Source organism: Cricetulus griseus, chromosome 2, assembly GCF_003668045.3.
Source record: "Cricetulus griseus strain 17A/GY chromosome 2, alternate assembly CriGri-PICRH-1.0, whole genome shotgun sequence".
Taxonomy (NCBI): domain Eukaryota; kingdom Metazoa; phylum Chordata; class Mammalia; order Rodentia; family Cricetidae; genus Cricetulus; species Cricetulus griseus.
In genome coordinates, this window is record NC_048595.1 from 151,206,981 (window position 1) to 151,228,208 (window position 21,228).

At 39.7% G+C, this 21,228-nt stretch overlaps 1 protein-coding gene across 2 annotated transcripts in view; it reads left to right on the forward strand.

Annotated features, from left to right (window-relative positions):
- The window catches only part of Asph (aspartate beta-hydroxylase), a 181,376-nt gene that overhangs the window by 137,866 nt on the left and 22,282 nt on the right, over positions 1-21,228 (forward strand). For both annotated transcript variants that reach the window (XM_027398883.2, XM_027398885.2), the window contains exons 18-20: positions 1,213-1,311; positions 3,911-4,000; positions 9,333-9,470. In XM_027398883.2, coding sequence (XP_027254684.1) covers positions 1,213-1,311; positions 3,911-4,000; positions 9,333-9,470 — 327 coding nt within the window. The remainder of the gene's footprint in view (positions 1-1,212; positions 1,312-3,910; positions 4,001-9,332; positions 9,471-21,228) is intronic.

Below are 21,228 nucleotides of genomic sequence, written 5' to 3' on the forward strand. Positions count from 1 at the left end.
CTTCATCTTCCTTTTTGTTCAAGAAACTTATTTCCTATGCAGCTTCACAAGTCGAATGCTTTTGTATTGATTTCTCGCGGTTAATATTTAATTTAGAGGTATTTTGTATAATTTGTCTTCAAGTCAGAATAAATGCATGTAGTGATGAACAATGGGGTGCCTTATTTGAAATATCCACCTGGGTTTTATCACAGACTGTTGGATTTTTTTTTCCACTAACTTTATTATTCAGTACTCATTGTACTCCCAAGAATTTATCTTCATTCATAATTGTTTTAGCTTGTTATTTCAAAATAATCTCTCACCTCCAAAAGGTTGCGTAAGCAGGACACAGGTTGTACATTCAGGTCCTCAGCCATTCTGGATGCAGCCTCAGCATAGAATCAAAGAATTCAGTTGGTGCCTCACCAGGCTAACACACAGGTTCCCAGCATTTAAAACTCCCTTCGGTGTTCAAGACCCACAGGGCTCAACTCAGATCTGCTGGTATGATAAGCCTGCAACAGTTCCTCAGGTGTTTCTCATTCCCACACCTATGAAAAATACAGGCAGTTGTTTGGTTACAGCTGTCAGATACATCCTCGTCATTCAGTATGGTTTTACTGTTGGTGCAGGTCAGCCTTGGGAGTGGTGCTGAGCCCTTGGTGGGGATATAGGATCACACCACAGCAGATGTCATTTCCATGGTCAAGTAAATGCCCCACAAAGCCTCTATAGTTGCCTTTATGATCGCCACACATCTGCAGCACTTTACTCAAGATTCTTTCATGTCACACTCTGGCCACTGGCCAATGTTTTAGTGAATGAATGGTTCATAATATGTTGAGGCATGTATATAAAGCAATGTGTAATAACCCTCCAGAGTTTGCTTTTAGCACAAAAACTCAGAGTGATTTTTCTCTAATCACTAAAAAACTCTGAAGTCATATCAATTGACAGGTACTTTTCTGATTGCAGTATTAAAGCCATACTCCAGCAGTTACTACCTTCTCATTCACAACTTTATTCAATAAGTGTGAAAGCATCTTGAGTTGAGAGGCAATGAGTTTGTTTTGTTTAATGATAGCAGTGAGACAAAGTGCTACCACAGTTTTTGAAGCTGGAACATCGAAATCCATTCCATGTACAGCAAAACTAATTAGAATTTGTTTTGACATTCACTTGTACAGTTTTTTCTCTGTCACAATAGCTCTTTGTTTTCTTTGAATTCAGGTTCTGAATGTGACACCAAACGATGGCTTTGCTAAAGTGCACTACGGATTCATCCTGAAGGCACAGAACAAGATAGCTGAGAGTATTCCCTACTTAAAGGTATCTGCCATGGTCTCCTTCAATCTACTCACTCCATGGAATCATTTGAGACCCACTTTGGTTATGGCTTCTAGTTGATTGGCATGTATTGCGGAGGCTTCCTAGCATGGGACTGCATGCTTCATAGGCAGTAGGTACCTACATTCTTAGTGAATTTCACCAAGAGTCACCATCCACATGAGCTGCTTTATTTGGTGTCATTGTTGCCAAAATTCCCAACAGAATTTAAGAAAAGTTTCATTTGGGCTCTTAGTTTCTGGGAGTTGCTCTGTGTCGTTGTGGGGGTGACACAGCAGAGCTTGTGGTGGCAGAAATGGGTGATAGCGACTTATTCATGTTGTGGTCTCTGACCACTAATCAAAGCACAGCTGTTGGAGATAGAAGCCAAATAACCTCCAAGATTCACCCCTGGTGACCTACTCCTCAGGCAAGACTCTACAAGCTCCCAAAACAGTACCTCATGCTGGAGACCAAAGCACAGGAACTTGCAGGGGATGCTTCAGACTTCACCACTAACAACATGAGCAAACATTGTTTGGAAAAGACCGTAGGAAGAAATTCCTAAACTAAAGCCACTATAAAGTGGTTTTAATTTTAATTAGCATTCACAATGATCTAAAGTAACAGATTTCATTATGACATTTACATTTGTTGCATAGCATACATTGGCCATTCATTCCTCCCTAGTATAGTTTTTACATATTGGCAAAAAAGTATACAAAATTCATTGATAGTCTCTTAAAATATAGACAGTGTGCTAAGTGTTTTCTTCATAAATTAATTAAGTCTACTCTAAAGTGCTTCAGCTGTCTCTATAGCATGTAGACTAGATAGGCTTGAATGCCAAAGCTTGGCTAATGGCTCAAAGTCCTAAAATATATTAAACTGAAGCCTGAGCAGTTTATCAGAATCACACTTGTTCTTGGTCAGGGCTACTAAATAAAATTCTTGCTGTAATAGAAATATCACTTATGTGTATTACTTACACCCACCGCATGGGACCACTGAACATCTGAAATGTGGCCACTGAGACTGAGGAAGAGAATTCAAGTTTGTGTAAGTTCAATTTGTCTTTGTTTGAATAGTAAGAATATGGCAGCTAAGAGTAAGCTGGGCTATAGAGAAGAGCCACAGTAGTACGAGTAGTGGATGAGAGCTTCCAACCCCTATTACAGTAGCACTATGGCTTGCTTCTGTGACTGCTTCAAATAATTCTCACTGCTGCAATTGTTGACTTTCTTGAGAATTACCACATTGTGTGTAGTCACACAGACTTCTAGTTTCCTAGTTAGTCCACAACTCTGAGGCATAGAGCTGAACAGTGGTGCCTCTCGTTGGCATGTATTTTCATCTGTCCTGGCTGTCATCAGACACTGCAGACCTTTTCATTCCTTCCGGGGCCATGTTGGTGTGTGTTGGTCTGATTTAAAGTACCCTCACATCTCTTTTCACTCTGGAGGCCTGATGGTGTTCTCCCATTCATATCAGTGGGAAAACAAGAGCTAGGGCAGATATTTAACAAACAAGGATGCTCCATGCCAGTAGTTCCAACATCATGCAAATAACACTTCTTCTGGGAGAAGAGAATGACCTTTTAAGTGTGTGTGTGTGTGTGTGTGTGTGTGTGTGTGTGTGTGTGTGTGTGTGTGTGTGTGTGTGCTCGGTTATTATATTTTTAACCACACGTATGTGGAGCATTGCATCTCTATCATGTACATGGAAGACAGAGGACAACTTAGGAACTGGTTCTCTCCTTGCAACATGTGGATCTGAAACTCAAACTCAGGTCATCAGGCTTGGCAGCAAGTGCCTTCACCCATTGAGCCATCTTGACAGCCCTCAGATAATCTCCTTTTGTGGGGAGACCTCAAAGATGCAGATTTTCAGAAAATATATCCTTGTTATTAAACTATTTCAGACTTTTGTTGTTGTTGTTGCTTTGCTTTTCCATATTCATTCTCTTAGTGTTTTCTCTTCCTTTTTTTTAAAACGAAAATCTCAATTCTAATGCTTTTCTGAAAAGTGGAAAAAATAGCAAAGCATTTCACAATAGAAATTGTTCAGTAAAAATTACATGTGTCAAAATTCCAGTTGGCTTGAATCCTGTAAATTTAGTAAGAAGTTTCATTAACTACTGGTAACACATTTGTTTAAGGTTGAAAGAAATATCACTTACACCCTGACTGTCATCACTTGAAACACAAGCAAAGAAGTGTTTGGGTTCAGGGATAAAAAGACTCTAGGTGGCATATGGTCAGACTTGGAGAGCAAAATAAATGTGAAAGTACCCTGCCAGAGAAATCATCTGCAATATTGGAATATGATTGCTCCCGATGTAGAAGTACACCAAGTGCATGCTAATTTATGGACTAGGCCACTATTAATGATAGCTGTATTGTTAAGTTTAGATTAATAATCTCATTTTTACACTGTTAAATGTGTACCAACCTCACTGTCAGATTTTAATAATGAAATATAATTTTCAGAATCTTAGGTTTTCATGTGAGATATTGTACTTCATACATAAGGAAAATCTCCACAAAACAAGGACTGATAACTCAAATGTCACTCTTCGTATGTTAACACTGTCCTTTTCCAGGAAGGGATCGAATCCGGGGATCCTGGTACGGATGATGGCCGGTTTTATTTCCACTTGGGAGATGCCATGCAGAGGGTCGGGAACAAAGAGGTATTACTGACTTCATTTGTGACTTTACTACAGTAGATAATGGAGTGGGGAGGGATTAATCCTTCTAGGAAACAATTAGAACTCTACATTTTTAGCACAAATTATTAAGGCAGTATTCTTATATGATCTTTGGGATTTGGATTTACTGTTTGTTTGCCAAGCTTTCAAATAAGCAATCTGAAAAGTGCCTCTTTTGGTATGTGTGTGCCAGTGTGTATGTCTAAGTGTATCCATATGGGTAGAGAAATGAAAATGCTACCTTGGAAAAGCATTTGAAATTAAGAAATAGAGAGGTCTCTAGAGTTGTTTTAAGTTTTAAAAACATTTACAGAGTTTAATTTTTGTTTTATTTTAGAATTTCTGCAGTAGTTTTTTTTAGAATTATTTGATTAATCCCTAAGCACCATGGTCTTAATGGATAACTATGTAATTGTCATATTAAATTTAAATTGAACATTGGTAGCTAGGCTAATGACAGATGCAACACACACACACACACACACACACACACACACACACACACACACACACACGTTGTAACTAAATCAAGTGACATATTATCTTTGTGGTTACCTGTTTCCTGAGTACAGCTGTCAGCTTATATAAACATGACATTAGTCGTGAAATCATGTACCATGAATTTCTAGCCTTGTTGCAATCCACTGTGACTTACATGCCGATAAACAACGGGGCCAACCTCTTTCATCCTATACCATGTAGGAATTCTAACTTAGCTGTCCAAAGATAAAAAGACAAATGAGACAGTGACTCTTTGTAACCATTGCCTTCCATATGTGACATCTAAGGACAGCATAGCTTCAAATTTCTAAACTTAGTAAGAATATAAGATATTCTTATATTCTTGCTAGATAGCTGAAAGCTCATAAGCAAAGGGGGGTCGTGACTATGCAGTCTCCTGCAAGAAACAGGAACAAATTCAGAGTAGCAGAGGTTTGGATGATTGACATTATTTCCTCTCTACATTTCTCTTCACATGTACTTTTCCCCTTTAACCTACCAACCATTTGACTAAAATAGAAGAAGACACTAGAAGTGAAGGGGAAGATAGGAGAAGACATCACTGATGGGTAGTCATTATTTTGTTCCTTCTTGGGTTTTGATGTAAAAAAGAACCCTCCTTTGAATGAGAAGGATAAGGAAATGTCTGCCACAGTATCCAATGCTGGGTAAAAAGTCTGTGTTCAACTACTGTAAATGTATTCATCACTAATTAACTTATCTTTGAACATTTTGTGGTACAGGGCAAAGACTGATAAAAGAAATCTACTTTATCTCCGATCTTAGATGAAAACAGCTCTTACTTCAAGGACAATGAATTCACTACTGAACACTTGTTATGAGCCCCTGTATTTAAGCCTGGGGGACTGTTCTACCAGCATAATTATCATTAATATGCAAAGAACAGCACACAGTTCTTGAATTTGTAAAGTTCACAAGGATTCATCCTTACAGGGAACAGAAACAAGCCGAAGAAGCCCTGTGTTAGCATAGCCCAATACTAGGTGTTGAGTCTGTGTGTTTCTATGTGTCAGAGCTCACCTTCTGGGAAGTAGCTGCCCCCCCTACTTCTACCTTCCCACTCCCCCTACCCCCCACTCCCCACTTTCCATTCATGGAGCTCACTCCCATCCTGAAGGGATGGAGTGAGAGGCAAGCCTACAGCCTCTGCTGCAGAGGCTGGTGAGAAAATGGACATTCATGAATGCTTTGTTAGTATGGAGGAGAAAGAGAGGAAGGCAAGCCATGGTGGCCCTGCAGTGGTCAAGCTTCAGAGGCTCCCTAACTTAGTCCATGTTTTATCTTCATATCTAGTCTCATCTCCAGGTGCAGATTCACAAGTCTACTGCCAGTGTGAGGCACTGCTTGGAGATCACACAGCAAGCTCCCCCCTCTCCCCTGAGTTATTATCCTCTTTACTCTGTCTCTGGTTCCTTTATTGCCAACTTCTGAATCAAAATTGGGGTCAGCCTTGGCTCCTCCCTCTTTTCATCCCTTGCTGAGGGCCACTTCTGAGAAATAGGCCTGGGCTCATTTCCCAGCTGGATGGAGAAAGCTGGGGGACTCTTGGCTGTCGACTTTACTATTTTTTATTGTGGTATAAAACTCTTGATAAATAAGAACAAAAGTAGAAGTCATTTGTGCAGGTTTCTTACTTGACTGAATTTCTACAAATTTTTGTTGTCATTTTATATGTTTTTTAATCTACCCTAATTTGTTGAGTCCATTCTGTAATGTATCAGTAGAAGCAATTTTTAAATTTCTGGTCTATCATTGTGAGGATTTTATTTCTGATAAAGGGGAAATGACATAGGAGTGCAAATTCAAGGCTCTTGCTTAATTTATAGTGGATACTGTGTGTATCAGAACAGGCTGCAAAGCAGTGTGAACAGGAAATAGAAGGGCCCCACTCTCCCAGGTATCTAGCACAGGGCAGCCTCAAACCTAGAGGAAATGTAAGGGCCCAGGTAGATGGAAGTTTCTGTCCCACCTGGTCCCATAGCCATTTAGTCCCAAATAAAAGCATAGAGGCTTATATTAACTATAAACTGTTTGGCTGATGGTTCAGTTTCTGTCCCACCAGGTCCCACAGCCCTTTAGTCCAAATTAACACGCTGAGGCTTATATTACTTATAAGCTGTTTGCCTGAGACTCAGGCTTCTTATTTGGCTAGCTCTTTCTTAATTATTAACCCATTTCTTTTCTTTCTTTTTTTTTTTTTTTTTTTTTTTGGTTTTTCGAGACAGGGTTTCTCTGTGTAGCTTTGGAGCCTATCCTGGCACTCTCTCTGGAGACCAGGCTGGCCTGGAACTCACAAAGATCCACCTGCCTCTGTCTCCCAAGTGCTGGGATTAAAGGTGTGTGCCACCATCGCCCGGCTTAACCCATTTCTATTAATCTAAATATCTTCACATAGTCTTGTCTTACCTGATAATGCCTGGCATCCTATCTTCCTGGTAACTACATGGTGTTTCTCTGGTGGCTCCTCTCTCCTTCCTCTTCCCAGAATTTTCCTAGTCTTGTAGCCCCACCTATATTTCCTGCCTAGCTACAGCCTGCCTGTCCATTGGCCACAGCAGCTTTATTCATCAACCAATAAGAGAAACATGTATTCACAGAATACATAAGGATATCTCCCATCAGGCCCAGCTGCCCAGGCATCCAGCACAGGGCAGCCTCAAACCTAAGACCTTGAACACTGTATCGTGAGGCACTGTCTACTCTTTCGGTTGTCCTATAATTACTTTTTTCTCCATTATCCCATCAGTATGCCTAGTCACTCATGAATTACTGATGATTGAAAAATCAATGAACTACCAGACTTTAAAAAAAAAAAATCATATGTTGTGATTAATAGTGTTGAGTTCAACAGCAGAAGGCTTAGGAAATAAGGCCCTAAATTCAAATTGGCTGAAACAATAATGATCAAATTAGTTTCAAAGATGAGTGTTATTTTCTTCTTTTTTTTCCTGACATCAATTAGCCATTTTAACTTTCTAGGCTTTAAAAAACTCTGGGCCCAAGTTATACGTGCTTCAAGGACAATGTATAAGAAGTATTAGCATGTGTGCTCCTTGAGATTTTAATGAGAAAGATAATTAAATAAGATTCTTTTTGATGGTTTTGAAAAGTGATACAAAGAGAGAGGGTTTTTTAACTTGTTTTGAGGAGACTTGCATTCTAGTTCCAATAACCGAGCCATTATAACCCTTAGTCTCAACATTTATAAAATGGAGATGTTTGGGGCTGTTAGAAAGATCTGATGAGGTCATTTATGTAAAAGGCAAAGAGTGTAGTGTTATAGAAAACAGGAGGACATCAATCCCACCCTTTATAGTGCAAGCAAGAAAGTTTTGAAACTTGATCAAAAGTTAATAGTTTCATACACTAAAATATGATTTTATCTACTTATAATTGTTTTATACAATAAAATAAAAGACACTAATAGCTTCTGAGTTAAAATTATTATATCTGGAAGGCGTTTAAGTTAACATTAAATGTTCCTTTTTATTGATCAAAGCACATATATTTAACCAGGTATGAGGATCTCACAGGCCTATAATCTTAGCACTCAGGAAGCTAAGGCAGGAGGATTCCAAGTTCAAGGCTACCCTGGCCTAGATGAAGAGGCACTGTATATGAAGTGGGGAGGGTTCTCAAAACTAGCAATCCTGAGACCAGATGCAGCTATGGCAGAGATGTTATTTAGGGTGCCTCAGGAAACTCCTCTCCAAAGACAATGGGCACATGGGCAGGCAGTCTGGGGGAGGCCCACTTGGTGGCAGATGGCAGGGCCTCATTTGGACCAGCCATATGGATCAAGTACTCTGCTGCCAGCTGTCCCTGAAAAAGCTAGTCTTAAATGCCAGTTGTATTATAAGAGCCAACCTGATGCCATGAGTGCTGTCCCTTACTGCAGAAAATGTAGTATACTATGAGCAAAAGTTTCCTAACAAAACATCTGATATGGGCTACCATACTATACTGCCAACTCAGAATAATATTTTCCTTTTACCTGTTCTGTCACTGTAGGAAAGAAAGTTACTATGAAAAGAAATTACTTTTCATTTTAGCATCCAAATTCAGTAAATAGTAAATGAAGTGGTTTAATCACAATCCATACTTCTTAAAGAAAGTATAAAAATAGAACTTACAAAATGAAGACTAAATAAAAACATGGCCTCCTTTGGCATCTTAAGTTATGTGTCTACTCAACAAATTAATCCTAAACTGGCTTAAATGTGTAGAAACCAAAATATGTGGGGCATGAATTCAGACTCCGAGGAGCTGACAACCTGAAAGGGAAAATAAGTGCTAGTATTCACTTATCCTAACAGCTTGTAGAAGCTCAGTTAAACCACAGAATTCTCATCAGATCTCATCAGGTAAGATCTTCATTTAATTATCTCAAAGTGCAAATAGTCCCTGAATTAAGATGGGTCATATTTTTTTTTTCAGTTTTGTAGAGTGTGAAAACAGTCTGCATTCAATAGAAACCATACTTCAAATTTTGGCTTTTGAGCTCCCCCCAGGGCAGCAATATATAGCACCATGCTATCTATGATGCTGATCAATGGCAGTGAGCTATGGCCCTGTCTGTCAGAGGGCCCTCTGCAGGAGCTTTGGTGCTGAAAAAGAATATGCTGTGCATTATGGGGAAGTAGGTTTTCACTGTAGAGTGTTTACAGTGGGTCTGCAAGATGGCCCCACCACACAAGGAACATCTGCATTAGCTTATGTTATTTCCTTTAATTTTGAAATAAAAATATTTCCTCCAAAAGACCAGTGTGAAACAGCCTTTCTGTTCTTTCAGGCATATAAGTGGTATGAGCTTGGGCACAAGAGAGGACATTTCGCCTCTGTCTGGCAGCGTTCCCTCTACAATGTGAATGGCCTAAAGGCTCAGCCATGGTGGACACCCAGGGAGACTGGCTACACTGAACTGGTGAAGGTGAGTGTCAGCTTCCACGGCGCCCACACAGCCTACTTCTTGCTGAAGCCACAGGTTGTGGAAGGAATGTTAGAGAAAGGGCATTTCCTTCCTCCCTTCCTCCCTTCTTCCTCCCTTCCGCCCTTCCTCCCTTCCTCCCTTCTTCCTTCCTTCCTCCCTTCCTCCCTCCCTTTCCTCCCTTTCCTCCCTTCTTTCCTCCCTTTCCTCCCTTCCTCCCTCCCTTCCTTCCTTCCTTCCTTCCTTCCTTCCTTCCTTCCTTCCTTCCTTTCTTTCTCCTTCCCTCCCTCCCTTCTCCCTCTCCATCTCTCTCTTTCTGTCTTTTTGTTTGTTTTTCTAGACAGGGTTTTATGTAACAGCCTTGGCTGTTCTGGAATGCCCTTTGTAGACCAGGCTGGCCTTGAACTCACAGAGATCAACCTGCCCCTGCCTCCTGACTGCTGGGATTAAAGGTGTGCACAACCACACCTTTATTTTATTTATGGTATTTTATTTCTAGTAAAGAATCTTCCTCTAGCTGAAACTTCATGAGCCAGGCCTTAATCATCTGTACCTCTCTCAACATTTCTGTTTCAAGCACCCAATGCCAGCTTGTTAAGCTCTAAGGCCTCACAGACCTTTTCTCACCCAAAGCTCCAAAGTCTTCTCACAGTCCTTCCCAAAACAATAGAGTTGGATTCATTACAGCAATGCCCCATGTTCTTGGTATTAATTTCTGTTGCTGTGATAAAACACTGACCAAAACCAGCTTGGGAGGGAAGGGTTATTTCAGCTTATAGGTCCTAGTCCATCACCAGGGGAAGCCAGGGGAGGGGTTCAAGATAGGAAGATGAAGATAGAAAATGAAGCAGAAAGCATGTTGGAGTGCTACTCATTGAGTAGTTGGGTTGATCTTCATGGCTTGTTCAACCCACTTTATTAGACATCCCAGGGTTGGCACTGCCCACAGTTGTCTGGGTCCTCCTCCATAAATCATTAATCAAAAAAAAAAAAAAAAAAAAAAGCTCCAAAGGCCAATCTGATGAAGGCAACTCTTCAATTAGGGATCCCTCTTTCTAGGTGATTTTAACAAATTAATAGCAATAAAATATAGGTATGCTTTATATCACGAAATTAAGTCTAAATTTAAAGATTACTTTTGATTTTGGTAGATTGGTGAGTTTATGTTTTTTTATTTTAAATGTATTCATAGGTACATTAATAAAATGGGACTTGGTGTTGATTTACTAACCGTTTCTACATGTTGTTTTATATTTCAAATGGAAAAAAATATGTTGTCAGATGGGCTGCCATATTTTGGCCTCAGCAGTTTGTAGAAGATAATATATTCTGGTTTCCCAGTAACTAAAGATCTTCCTTATGAGGAGGACAAGTTGCTAATTCTAGGGCCCGGATGTTGGGCATGGGGAATCTCCATGTACTTTCCTTCTTACCATTAGGTGCATATTTTAAATTAGTCACATTTTGTATGATAAAAAAATACAATGCCCTTAAGATTCACTAGACATTAACAATGAATTTGGTCTGCTTGGGAGAAGGAGCTGCAATATACTCTCAGTGGATTTGTGAAACAGGCTCTATTTGACTGGTCTTATTCCTATAACTGCATGCTTATAACATGAACTCTGGTCATAAAGTCAGCCCACCCCCTCAGGCTCTATGCACTTTGTAGATAGAAAAACAGTCTGGCAATGGTACATATGCAGATTCTTTTAAGAGGTCCACATCTGAGCAGGATGAGTACAAGACCACCATCCTCAGCTCTTAGAGCGGTCTGTCATGTTTTTTGTTTTTTGTTTTTTTGTTTTTTCCTCATGAGATTCCATCTCCTCTCAGAGCACACACTGGGCTCTGCTGATTTGCCTGCACTGTTACCATTTCCTGGACTCTTGTGAAACTGGGATACCTGCTGTCACTTTCAGAATGCTTTCAAATTCAAGTGACAGAAATGAAAGCCAGAGATTGCTTCAACAACAGGGAGCCCAGTTGATTCTCTGGCTAGAAGCCTGGTCTGAAAACAGAGGTCATGTGTGGGACAGTTAGGAATAAGGTTGTTGGCCTTACACTTTCTCCTTGGTCTGCCCTGTCCTCACTTTGAAATAGCCACCAGCAGCACTAGAACTGGAGCTGGGAAGACTTAAAATGTCACCGAGCCACCACACAAACACTAGAGACTTCCAGGCAGCCCCTTCCCTATTGGTCATCACTTGTCAGAGGAGTACTCACAGTTACAGGGGAGCCTGAGACACTAGGTAGCTGGCAATAGCTTTTAGGAGGAAAGAGTAGGCCTCTCCACCAACCAAGAACTAGACTAAAGCCCTGTTCTTTCATTTCAGCTGTGAAGTGTCTTCAAGCCAGTAAAGATAGCCCAGGGGTCTTCTGTGAACTGAGTGGCTTACCTGGGGGTGTGGGGAGGTAGATAAGGGTACTGTTGAGAAGGCAGCCTACAGTGTTGGTGTCTCGGCTGTGTCAGGACATGTTCTTGTATGCCTTGATTTTTTTTTTCTTTCTTTCATTTTTGTTATTTTAAAACCTACCTTCACTTTTTTGGTTTGTCTTCTATGAAAACATTAACTAAAATTATACTGCCCAAACAGACTTCTCACTTTGTGGTCCATATCCAACTATATTAACATTAACATTCACTCAGAAAATTTGCATACCGTGTAAACTGGTTCCTATTTCTTTCTAATGATGGCTTTAGCTAGTGTCTTGGTCCATTTGGAATGCTATAACAGAATTCCACAAACAGAGTGTCTTAGCAACAAGACAGATTTAGTTGTCAAGATTCTTGTATCTGGGAGGTCTAAGAGGAAGATAGCAGTAGACAGTGTCTGGTAAGAGCTTGCTTCCTGCTTCACAGATGGTGACTCCTCACTGGGTCTTCATATAGGGGAAGAGAAAAGGCAACATTTTGTCAGTGCATTACTAAAACTGGGGCTGGATTAAGCCAAATTGGATTATTTTAAATAAAGTGTTAACATCCACTAAGATATTTTTAGAAAAGAAAAAGGAAAAGACAGACATTAACAAGTGTTGGAGTGTTTACAGAGAAGCTGAATCCTTGAACACTTAAGATGGGTATTGGAAATGGTGTTACCACTTTGGAAAATAGTATGGTTGCTCTTCAAGTAGTTGAACACAGAATGAATGCATAAAATCAGGGTCCTTCCAAGTGAGAATGAATAGACAAAATGTGGTAATCAGTTTATCTACACTACAACAATTAAAGGTAATGATGACCTGATAACTAGTACAACATGAATGAACTTTTAAAAACTCATGCTAAGTGAAAGAAGCCAGTTACAAGAAGAGGGCATTATAGAATTGTGCTCATATGAACTGTCCTCACTAGGCAAGTCAACAGGCACAGAAAATGGTGTTTCCCAGGGTCTGCCTGGCTGGGATAAGGAGGAGTGAGTGACCTCTAATGAGAAAGGGCTTACTTTCCAAAGTGAAAATGTTTGAAAAATCAAGTTAATGATTCCTCAGTTCTGCGTCTACTAAACCCCACTGAATTACAAAAGCTAATTGAGTAAATTGTATGTGACGTGAAGTAGACCTGGCTAGTCCCTTCTAAATTCATAGCATATAATAGTGTGTAGTAGTTCAAATACAAAGAAAGCAGGCATCTGTACAATGATGAAGGACCTAACTTAATCATCATCAAAGCAAAGTGGTGCAATAGTTTAGTGTGCACTCCACAGCCACCCTGCTTGCTGGCTATTCTGTGTCACTCCACTAGCTGTGTGACATTGCCTATTTCTGTATTTTGTTTTGTTTTCTGCAAAGTGTGCATGGTGTTGACTCTACCTGTGTTCTGCAGACTTAATAAATAGGCATGCTCAATAAACATTAGTTATTGTTACCATGATGGTTGTAATTTTAATTACATGATTTTGTGAATTTCCAAAAGCAACTGTAAAATTAATTTTGAAGTATCCTTTATTATTTGAATAATAATGTAATAATTATCATCCACTGAATGTCTTCTACCAGCCATCAATGTGCTGAGTGCCTTTATGTGGTATTTCTAATCTAATCTCTACATCAGCTCTAAAAGTTCATTACCCACTTATACAAGGGTGAAATGCAGATGAAAAATGTTAAGACACTTGCTTAAGTTCCCATCTCTAATAGTATCAGGACTGGGATTTTAGTTCAGGCCACTTTACTCTTAAGTCAGTGTCTTCCCTTGTGCCCTACAACAGCCTTCAGCATTATTGGCACTTGCTCTTAGGTCATATATTCTCCTGTGTTTATCAAGTATTTCATAATTGCATTTAATTGAGCTTCTGGGTTTCAGCACTTGCCGGATTCAAGCTCAGTTTTCTTTAGGAAGTGAAGCAGAGCCTGCCTGCTAACCTGAGAGTCCAGCAGCATGGACTCTCAGTATGAGTGCCATCTGGCAGCTCAGTTCTATGGGATGCTATTTTACTTTGCCTCCTTAACTTGCAGGAATACTAATATCTTACATTGAATGACCTTTTAAGAAGAAAGCCACTTCAGGGCAACTGCTACCAGTGTTGACTCAATATTGAGGAATTACAGGGTTCATCACTATTTAGTTGCCAAACACACACCAAAATAGTCTTCCATTTCCAAATCCCAAATTTGGATAATCTGGGTCATCATCTAGTCACTGATATCTTGAAACAAAAACCTTCCAGATATTGTGGCTGTCACATTTGGTAAAAATGCTTTTAAAATAATTTCTCAGAATGTGTCTAAGTCCCTTGAGTGACTTGCATTATCTACCAGTATGTCTTCATACTCAGTGTGTTCAGAGGCAGAGAGTGAAGTTTGTTTTCTTAATGATGTGGGATGGAGACTGGGTAAAATGTAGCCCTAAGCTACCTCCCCACTTTGTCAGCTCTCACCATTCTCCTTCTTGTGTAGCTTGTAATTCAGCAGCTCTGGCATTGGGGTTATAAACCTAGATGGAAAAAACATAGGAAAGTATTGCAAAGGTATTTTCCCATTGGGGTATATTTTCAGTACGGGTGGGTAGGTGGTTGTGTACAGTTCACAAATATCAGAGTGCCAAGTTCCTGGGAGATATTTAACTTAGAAATTGATATAAGAAATGGTTTAAAAACCTTGTAAGGTTGAAAATAGAAATTATTACTTGTATAAGGAGAGGAACCATCACACCTTGAGAATTCCATTCTCTGTTTCAGATTAGCAGTTTGATCACCATTAGTTTGTGGTGAGTTTAGATGTAAATACTTGCACAGAGCAACCAAGAAGTAGGTGCAACCAAGAGCACCTGAAGCTGTAGGTTAAAATATCTCTGTGGTATTTCTTTTTCCTGATGTTTGCTTGCCTCCTTGCATTCAGTACCAGGAAAAAAGAAAATTCTTGCATTCATCTCTGAGCTTCTCAGGTTGGCTGCTCTGATGTCGGCAAACAAGCAGCATGTGGGAGACATTTGCCTTTCTTCATAATGTGGTTTGATTTCAGTTGGAGAAGTTCCCAGCAGTACTTAGCCAGTGGTGTGACATAGAGCAAAGGAATGATGGATTAGAGCAGCACTCTGTCCGGCTCCATTAAATGCTGTTCTTTCTAAGAATTCCATTGTGTATGAATGACTTCACCTGGACAAAGAGAAAGAATTAACCAGTAATTATTATGTTAGGGCTGTAACATTTCTTTCTCTGTTAAATATTTGAATGTTTTCAATGAACTTGAACTTGCTTTGAAATGAATTGGACTGGGGAAGCAAAAAATGTCAGATTTACTGTGGAATTAAGCTACAAATTAAGGGGCTTAGCAGTTTTACATAAAAATAAGTGCTGAGCTGTAGAGAAGCTTCAAAAGTAATTCTTAAGATTTACATATTAGTTTAATCTTACTGTTTTAAGGCACACACACTTCAAACTTTTTGGACTTCAGTGATATCTTCACTGGAGGTGACTGAATGACTGACAGCTTTGTGCTTAAAGGGAACCTTGCAGGAGGAGCCCACTCTTATGGGCAGGGACATTTTTGCTCTCTGCTCTGGCACACTTGAGCAAGCATTCAGTGGAGACCACTTGTCTCTACATTTAAAATAATTGCATCAGTTTCTCCTCTCTTGCAAGGTTTCATTCAGACTCAAAACACAAAACAAGGGGACCCAGACACTAAGATCTTCCTGTGTGCAGTTAGGTGCTGAGACTGTAACCAGAGAGCAGGAGGTCAAAAGGCCTGCCTCCAAAAGTCAGAGGACTAGGCTCAACCACAGCTCCTGATACCCCAACTAAAGAGCCAAGTAAGAGTGAAATACAGAGAGATTTAATCTATACTCACTGGGAAGAACAGAAAAGGGGGTCCAGGGTTTCCAAGTTTATCCTTAGAGTCCTGGCATGAGCTTCAGATAGACACTTTAGTGACTTATATACCTGTGTACAGAGGTTAGCTGTGGCCCAATATAAAGAAGACAGCCTGCCTTTCATCCTGCCTTCAGTTGCTTCATAGGCCCGAGTGAGGAATCTAATTCTCTATAGCAAAAGCTGCTTCTAAGAACCTCTTTAAGATCACCATCTATAAACAAAGAACAAAATATTGCATAGTCTGTTGAGTTATTTTACGTTGAAAGGCATTTCTCGTTCTCAAAGTAAATGAGTTTGCAGTATTTGTCAGCATGGAAAAATAATTGGCTTTATTGCCAATGCTTTTGAGGAGTTCACAGTGCAGTGTTTGATATTTCCGAATGATTGTCTATAGCTTGTAGTCCATTTTGGGTTTAAAATGCTTACCCTGGTAGTTTATGGTCTATGCCTTGATATGCATATGTATAGATTAATGTCTTAAATGTGCCTATGGCCATGCATATGTTTTGTGTCTCATTTGCCGACAAAGTCCCTGGAGCACACAACTTGGGATATTTCTTCTGGAAAATGCAAAGGGCAAAGGTTAAACAAAATAAATCTATGACCCTAAGGCCTTCAGGAAGCTTCCTGCCAAACCAACTTAAAATAATCAACCTAGGAAAGCAGTTCAGTATAAATTAGACTAGCAGAAGGCCACACTCCTGTCTCTAATGACAGTCCAGAAAGTTCGGCAGTGACTTCTGTAACATTAGCCCAAATGATGGGGGTCTGATTCACAAATAACACCTTTCCTGGGTTTTGTCCATGATTCCAACTTAACCAGAAAAAGCCAAGAAGGCACCTTGCTTGCCAGGCCTCTCACAGTCTCCCCTCCCTCCCCCCAAAGCACAGGTGGCCAAGCCCTACTCTCTCCAAGTTCAGAATAAATAACTTCTGCTGTTTTCATTTGACTGGTCTTGCTGTATTTTTACAATAAGAAATGATAGCAGCTTCCTTTTATCTTTATATTTAAGCTTAGGCAAACAGAAAACTGGTCAGAATGCATTAGCAAGAGAATTTGTTTCTTTGATCTGTAGAGGTTTTATTAAAATCCCTACACAGAGAATTTTCTGTGAGATTCTACTTTCTGTGGCCTGTGCTCTGTTCTACCTCAGCTCTGCTCTCCCAGGCCCAGAGAGGTGGGAGGGGCAAAGCCTCCATACTTATGCTGTTTCTGAAGCCTGGAACATTATTGCAAATGGCTTAGCATGCTAAGATTTAGGACAACTGATTTTATCTCAAAAAAGTATATAACTCCTAAAATAAAATAATAATTACCACTCCAAAATATGTTATATAATTCCTAATATAAACCCTAAGCATACTCCTGGAAAGTTAAGTAAGATTTGGTATATAACATATGAAAGCACCATGGTTATTCTAACTCCAGCTAGATGTACAGGTGCCTACATACCTCTCTGTCCACAGCCTTTTGTTTCATTTACTACCAGAACCTGTCCAAGTCCCTGATACCACAAGAACTTTATCGGCTGTCTATCCGATTTCTCAGTTTTTCTAAACTACTAACCATCCAGAGCATCTCACTTAGATTACTAAGAGCCCTATGAGTTCTTGTATTATGTTTTTCTATGAATTAAAAACAACTTTTCCTGTTTTTAGAGAAAGGTCTCACTATGGAGATCAGGCTGGCCTGGAACTTAGAAATATGCCTGCTTCTACCTCTGCAGCAATGGTATTAAAGGTATACGTCAACACATGCTGCAAAATATAATTTTACTCCCCTTTCTCCATGACTTTTATTTGTAAAAAATTTATTCATCCTATTGTTGATATGGACTTATCTGGGTTCTCCCATCTGCTGTTTGCTTTTCTAGCTAGAGCAGGTTCTGACTTGAGTGTGTTTTATTGTAGTGACTGAATTTATCTCTCTCCCCACTTTATGTGTTGAAGTGCTACCCAAAAGTGCCTCAAAATGAAATGATATTTGAAGATAGGACCTTTACAAAGGCAAGTATATTAAAATCAGGCCATTGAGGAGGGCAATAACCCAGTCTAAATGGAGCCCTTCTCAGAGGATGGAGTTTAAACCCCTAGGTAGAACCTGGAGGTGCCTGCCTTTAGAAGATAGGCCATGTGAGGACCCAGTGACAAGGCAGAAGAGTAGGTTTCCATATGGCTTTTCAAAGGGTTTAGTGGGAATTGTCCCTCTCCATAATACTCTCAGACTTTTGAAAGGTTTTAAAATGAGGAGCCTGGGGCAATCAATAAGTTACCCAGAATCACACAGCTGATAGGTGGCAGAATCAAATTAGCAAAGTAAGCAGTCTAGCTGAAAATCAAAGGGAGAGAAGAAGGGAAAGAGGAGAGGAGGTGGTGGTGGGGGTGGAGGTCTAAAAGGCATCAGGTGTCCGAGAGTAGCACTAAAGCAGCATAAGGCAGGGATGCTTTTAAAGTTATTAAAAAAAAAAAAGACATTGGTCTTAGCAATGATTTCCTGGTATGACTTCAAAAGCACAAGCCCTCAAAAAGGAAAAGAAAAAAAAAATCTAGAGCAATGGGATTTAGTTAAACTTTCACACAGTGGAATCAATCAATAAAATGATAAGGCGGCCTGTTTTGAAAACATATTTGCTAAGTAAACATATAACGAAGAATTTATATATAAAATATTTGAAGACTCATGAACCTCAAAGGCAAATATTCTGATTTTAAATGATTAGAAAATTTCCCTAAAGAATGTGTACAAATGAGCAACAGATGTGTGAAAAGTGGCCAACATCATTAGTCAAGGTAATAAAAATCAAAACTTCAGTGAGAGGCTGGTGAGGGAAGAACTTTCTCAGGCATCAATGGTGGGATATCATTTAGTGTAGCCATTATGGAAAACAGTGGGAAACTTTTTCACAAAACAATTAGTAGCACTATAATATGGCCCAGCAATCATGCTTTTGGGTATATAATCCAGGGAAAGTCACATCAGCGTCTGACCCCCATTCCCCAGCTTCTACCCCAATCCATTGTAGCATTTTTCACAATATCCTAACATGCAACAACACTCTATGTATCCACCAGCAGGTACTTGGATAAACAACATGGTAAATATTTCCAGGACAACACTACTTGGCCTTTGTAAAGGAGCCATTTTCATTTGCAACAACATCAGTGGTCCAAAAGGATATAAAAGTCAGGTGTAGGAAAATAAATTCCGTGTGATCTTTTATGTGAAATCTGATTAAGTCATACTTGGTTGTGATGGAGCTAAAGAGTGGAGAGAATGGGGAAATGCTGGTCCAGTGGCACAAACTCTTGAGTTACAAAGGGAGCATGGGTGATGAAGGATGTGGTCATGAATTTGAGTGTGGACCTGACAATCTTCACGAAATATACAAATAAAAACTATCATATCATACACCTGAATCTCCTTAACCTTTGTCAATTGAATATTTCAAGATAAAAAAGAGATTGTAATCACATTGGATAACAAGAAAAACTATAAAAAAAGAAACATACCATGCTTTCTCTTTTTAGTTCACCAACCATCTCCCAAATCAGGAAATGACATGGAGATGTATTATTAGTTTTGAATGCTCAGCCTTGCTTGGGCTCATTTCTAGCCATCTCTTTTAGCTGAAATTAACCTGTTTCTCTTTATCTACCTTTTGCCTCAGGGCTTTTTACTTTTCTTTTCTGCTGTACATCTTACTTATACTGCTTCTTGTGTGTGCTGGCTGGTGGCCACCTGACTTCTGGTGGGCTGGTGGCCCTAGGCAACTCCTTCATTCTCTTGTCCTCCTCCCTCTCTCTCAATCCTAGATTTCTCCTCATATTTACTCTCTCCCTGCCAGCCCCACCCATCTTTTTCCTGCCTAGCTGTTGACCATTTAGCTCTTTATTAGACCAATCAGGTGCCTGAGACAGGCAAGATGAAACAAATGCGTCTTTACATAATTAGACAAGTATGGCATAAACAAGTGGAATACACATTCACACAGTTAGAGTAATAGTCCACACCATAAACAAATATAACACATCTTTGCCCAGTGAGAAAATACTCCACAACAAAGAAATGACCACTTTGATCGGGGTCAGCACACCCTCAGATATTTTTAGGCATGCAGTTTTGCCTGTGATGTGTTCTTTCAAGAACAGTAGTCTAGGAATTATAAACAACCTAGCACTAGTTCCAGGTCAAGCAAGGGCATGGAGCCCCGGCAGCAGCTGGTGTGGATCACACCATGAAAGTGGCCTGCAGGGTGGTTACCTTGGAAAAGGAGAAACAGTTGTATGAAGTTTTTGACAAAATGTGGAATCCTGCACCCAAAATGCCGGGGAATAGAAATGGTTCAGAGTCTGCTTTGGGGGGTTATTATAATGAGATATCTTGGGGATAGAATCACAAAGTTCATTTGTGTTTCAGATGCACTTTGTACCCATAGGCTGAAGGTAACTTTATACAGTATTTTGCATAATTTTGCGCATCAAACAAAGTTGTATGTTTTGTTATTTTCTATTTGCCATTGCTCAAAATGCTCCAGAATTTGAAGCCTTTGGGATTTCAGGTAATTGGAGTAGGCGCACTCATCTGTGGCATTAAGAGATCTTATACTTTTTTCAGAGACAATAAAGGGATTGGTTACATGCTTTAGAAAACTAAGGTACCAAAGGGGGCAGAATGCCTAACAACTACATGGGAAATGAAGAGTGATCAATACAACTCAAGTATGAATGATACTTCATTGTCATAATATTAAAAAATCTGAATGTGAATTTATCTGGATGTGTGATAGCTTTGTGAAGTTAATGATCATCAAGATGAAAAAGAGAAAGCCATCAAATTTTTAAGCTGCTAACCTCCCCTAGTAGGTAAGTGATTAAAGTCTATAATTCATAATCAAGAATAGTGATGTACACATCTTAACTTAGATATAAGCAAGCAAAGAAACATTTAAAAGAAGGAACTATGAGTATGGTCAGGCTCGGGAGAGACTGTCATGTTCATTGTAAGCTTGGATTTTTTTTTTCATGAAGTGAAAAGTTAGTGAAGATAATAGTGAAAACGAGTTTGATTTCAGTTTGGCTTCATTTTGGTGGAGGGGGGGGTCCAAAGAGTATAACTCATGGCTTATGCCACTGAGCTGTGACCCCAGCTTCAAAAGACAGACTTCACAGACGTCAATTTTGAGGAGCAAAAAGAAGGCTGGAAAACAACTGGATGTTAGAAAGGGCTGTTGGCTGGGGCAGACTTGAGGAAGATGCTGGGACAGGCTAGAACATTTGGTGGAAGCAAACCTGGCACACTGCAATTAGAAGTGCCTGCGGTTCAAAGTCTATTTGTAGATGAGGAAAGAGATGAATATAGCTGTGGTTTACTCAAAAGCTAAGTGTAGATCATAGGTTTATGGAGCCATGTAGCCCTGTAATGACAGATATCTGTGTTCAAATATCTA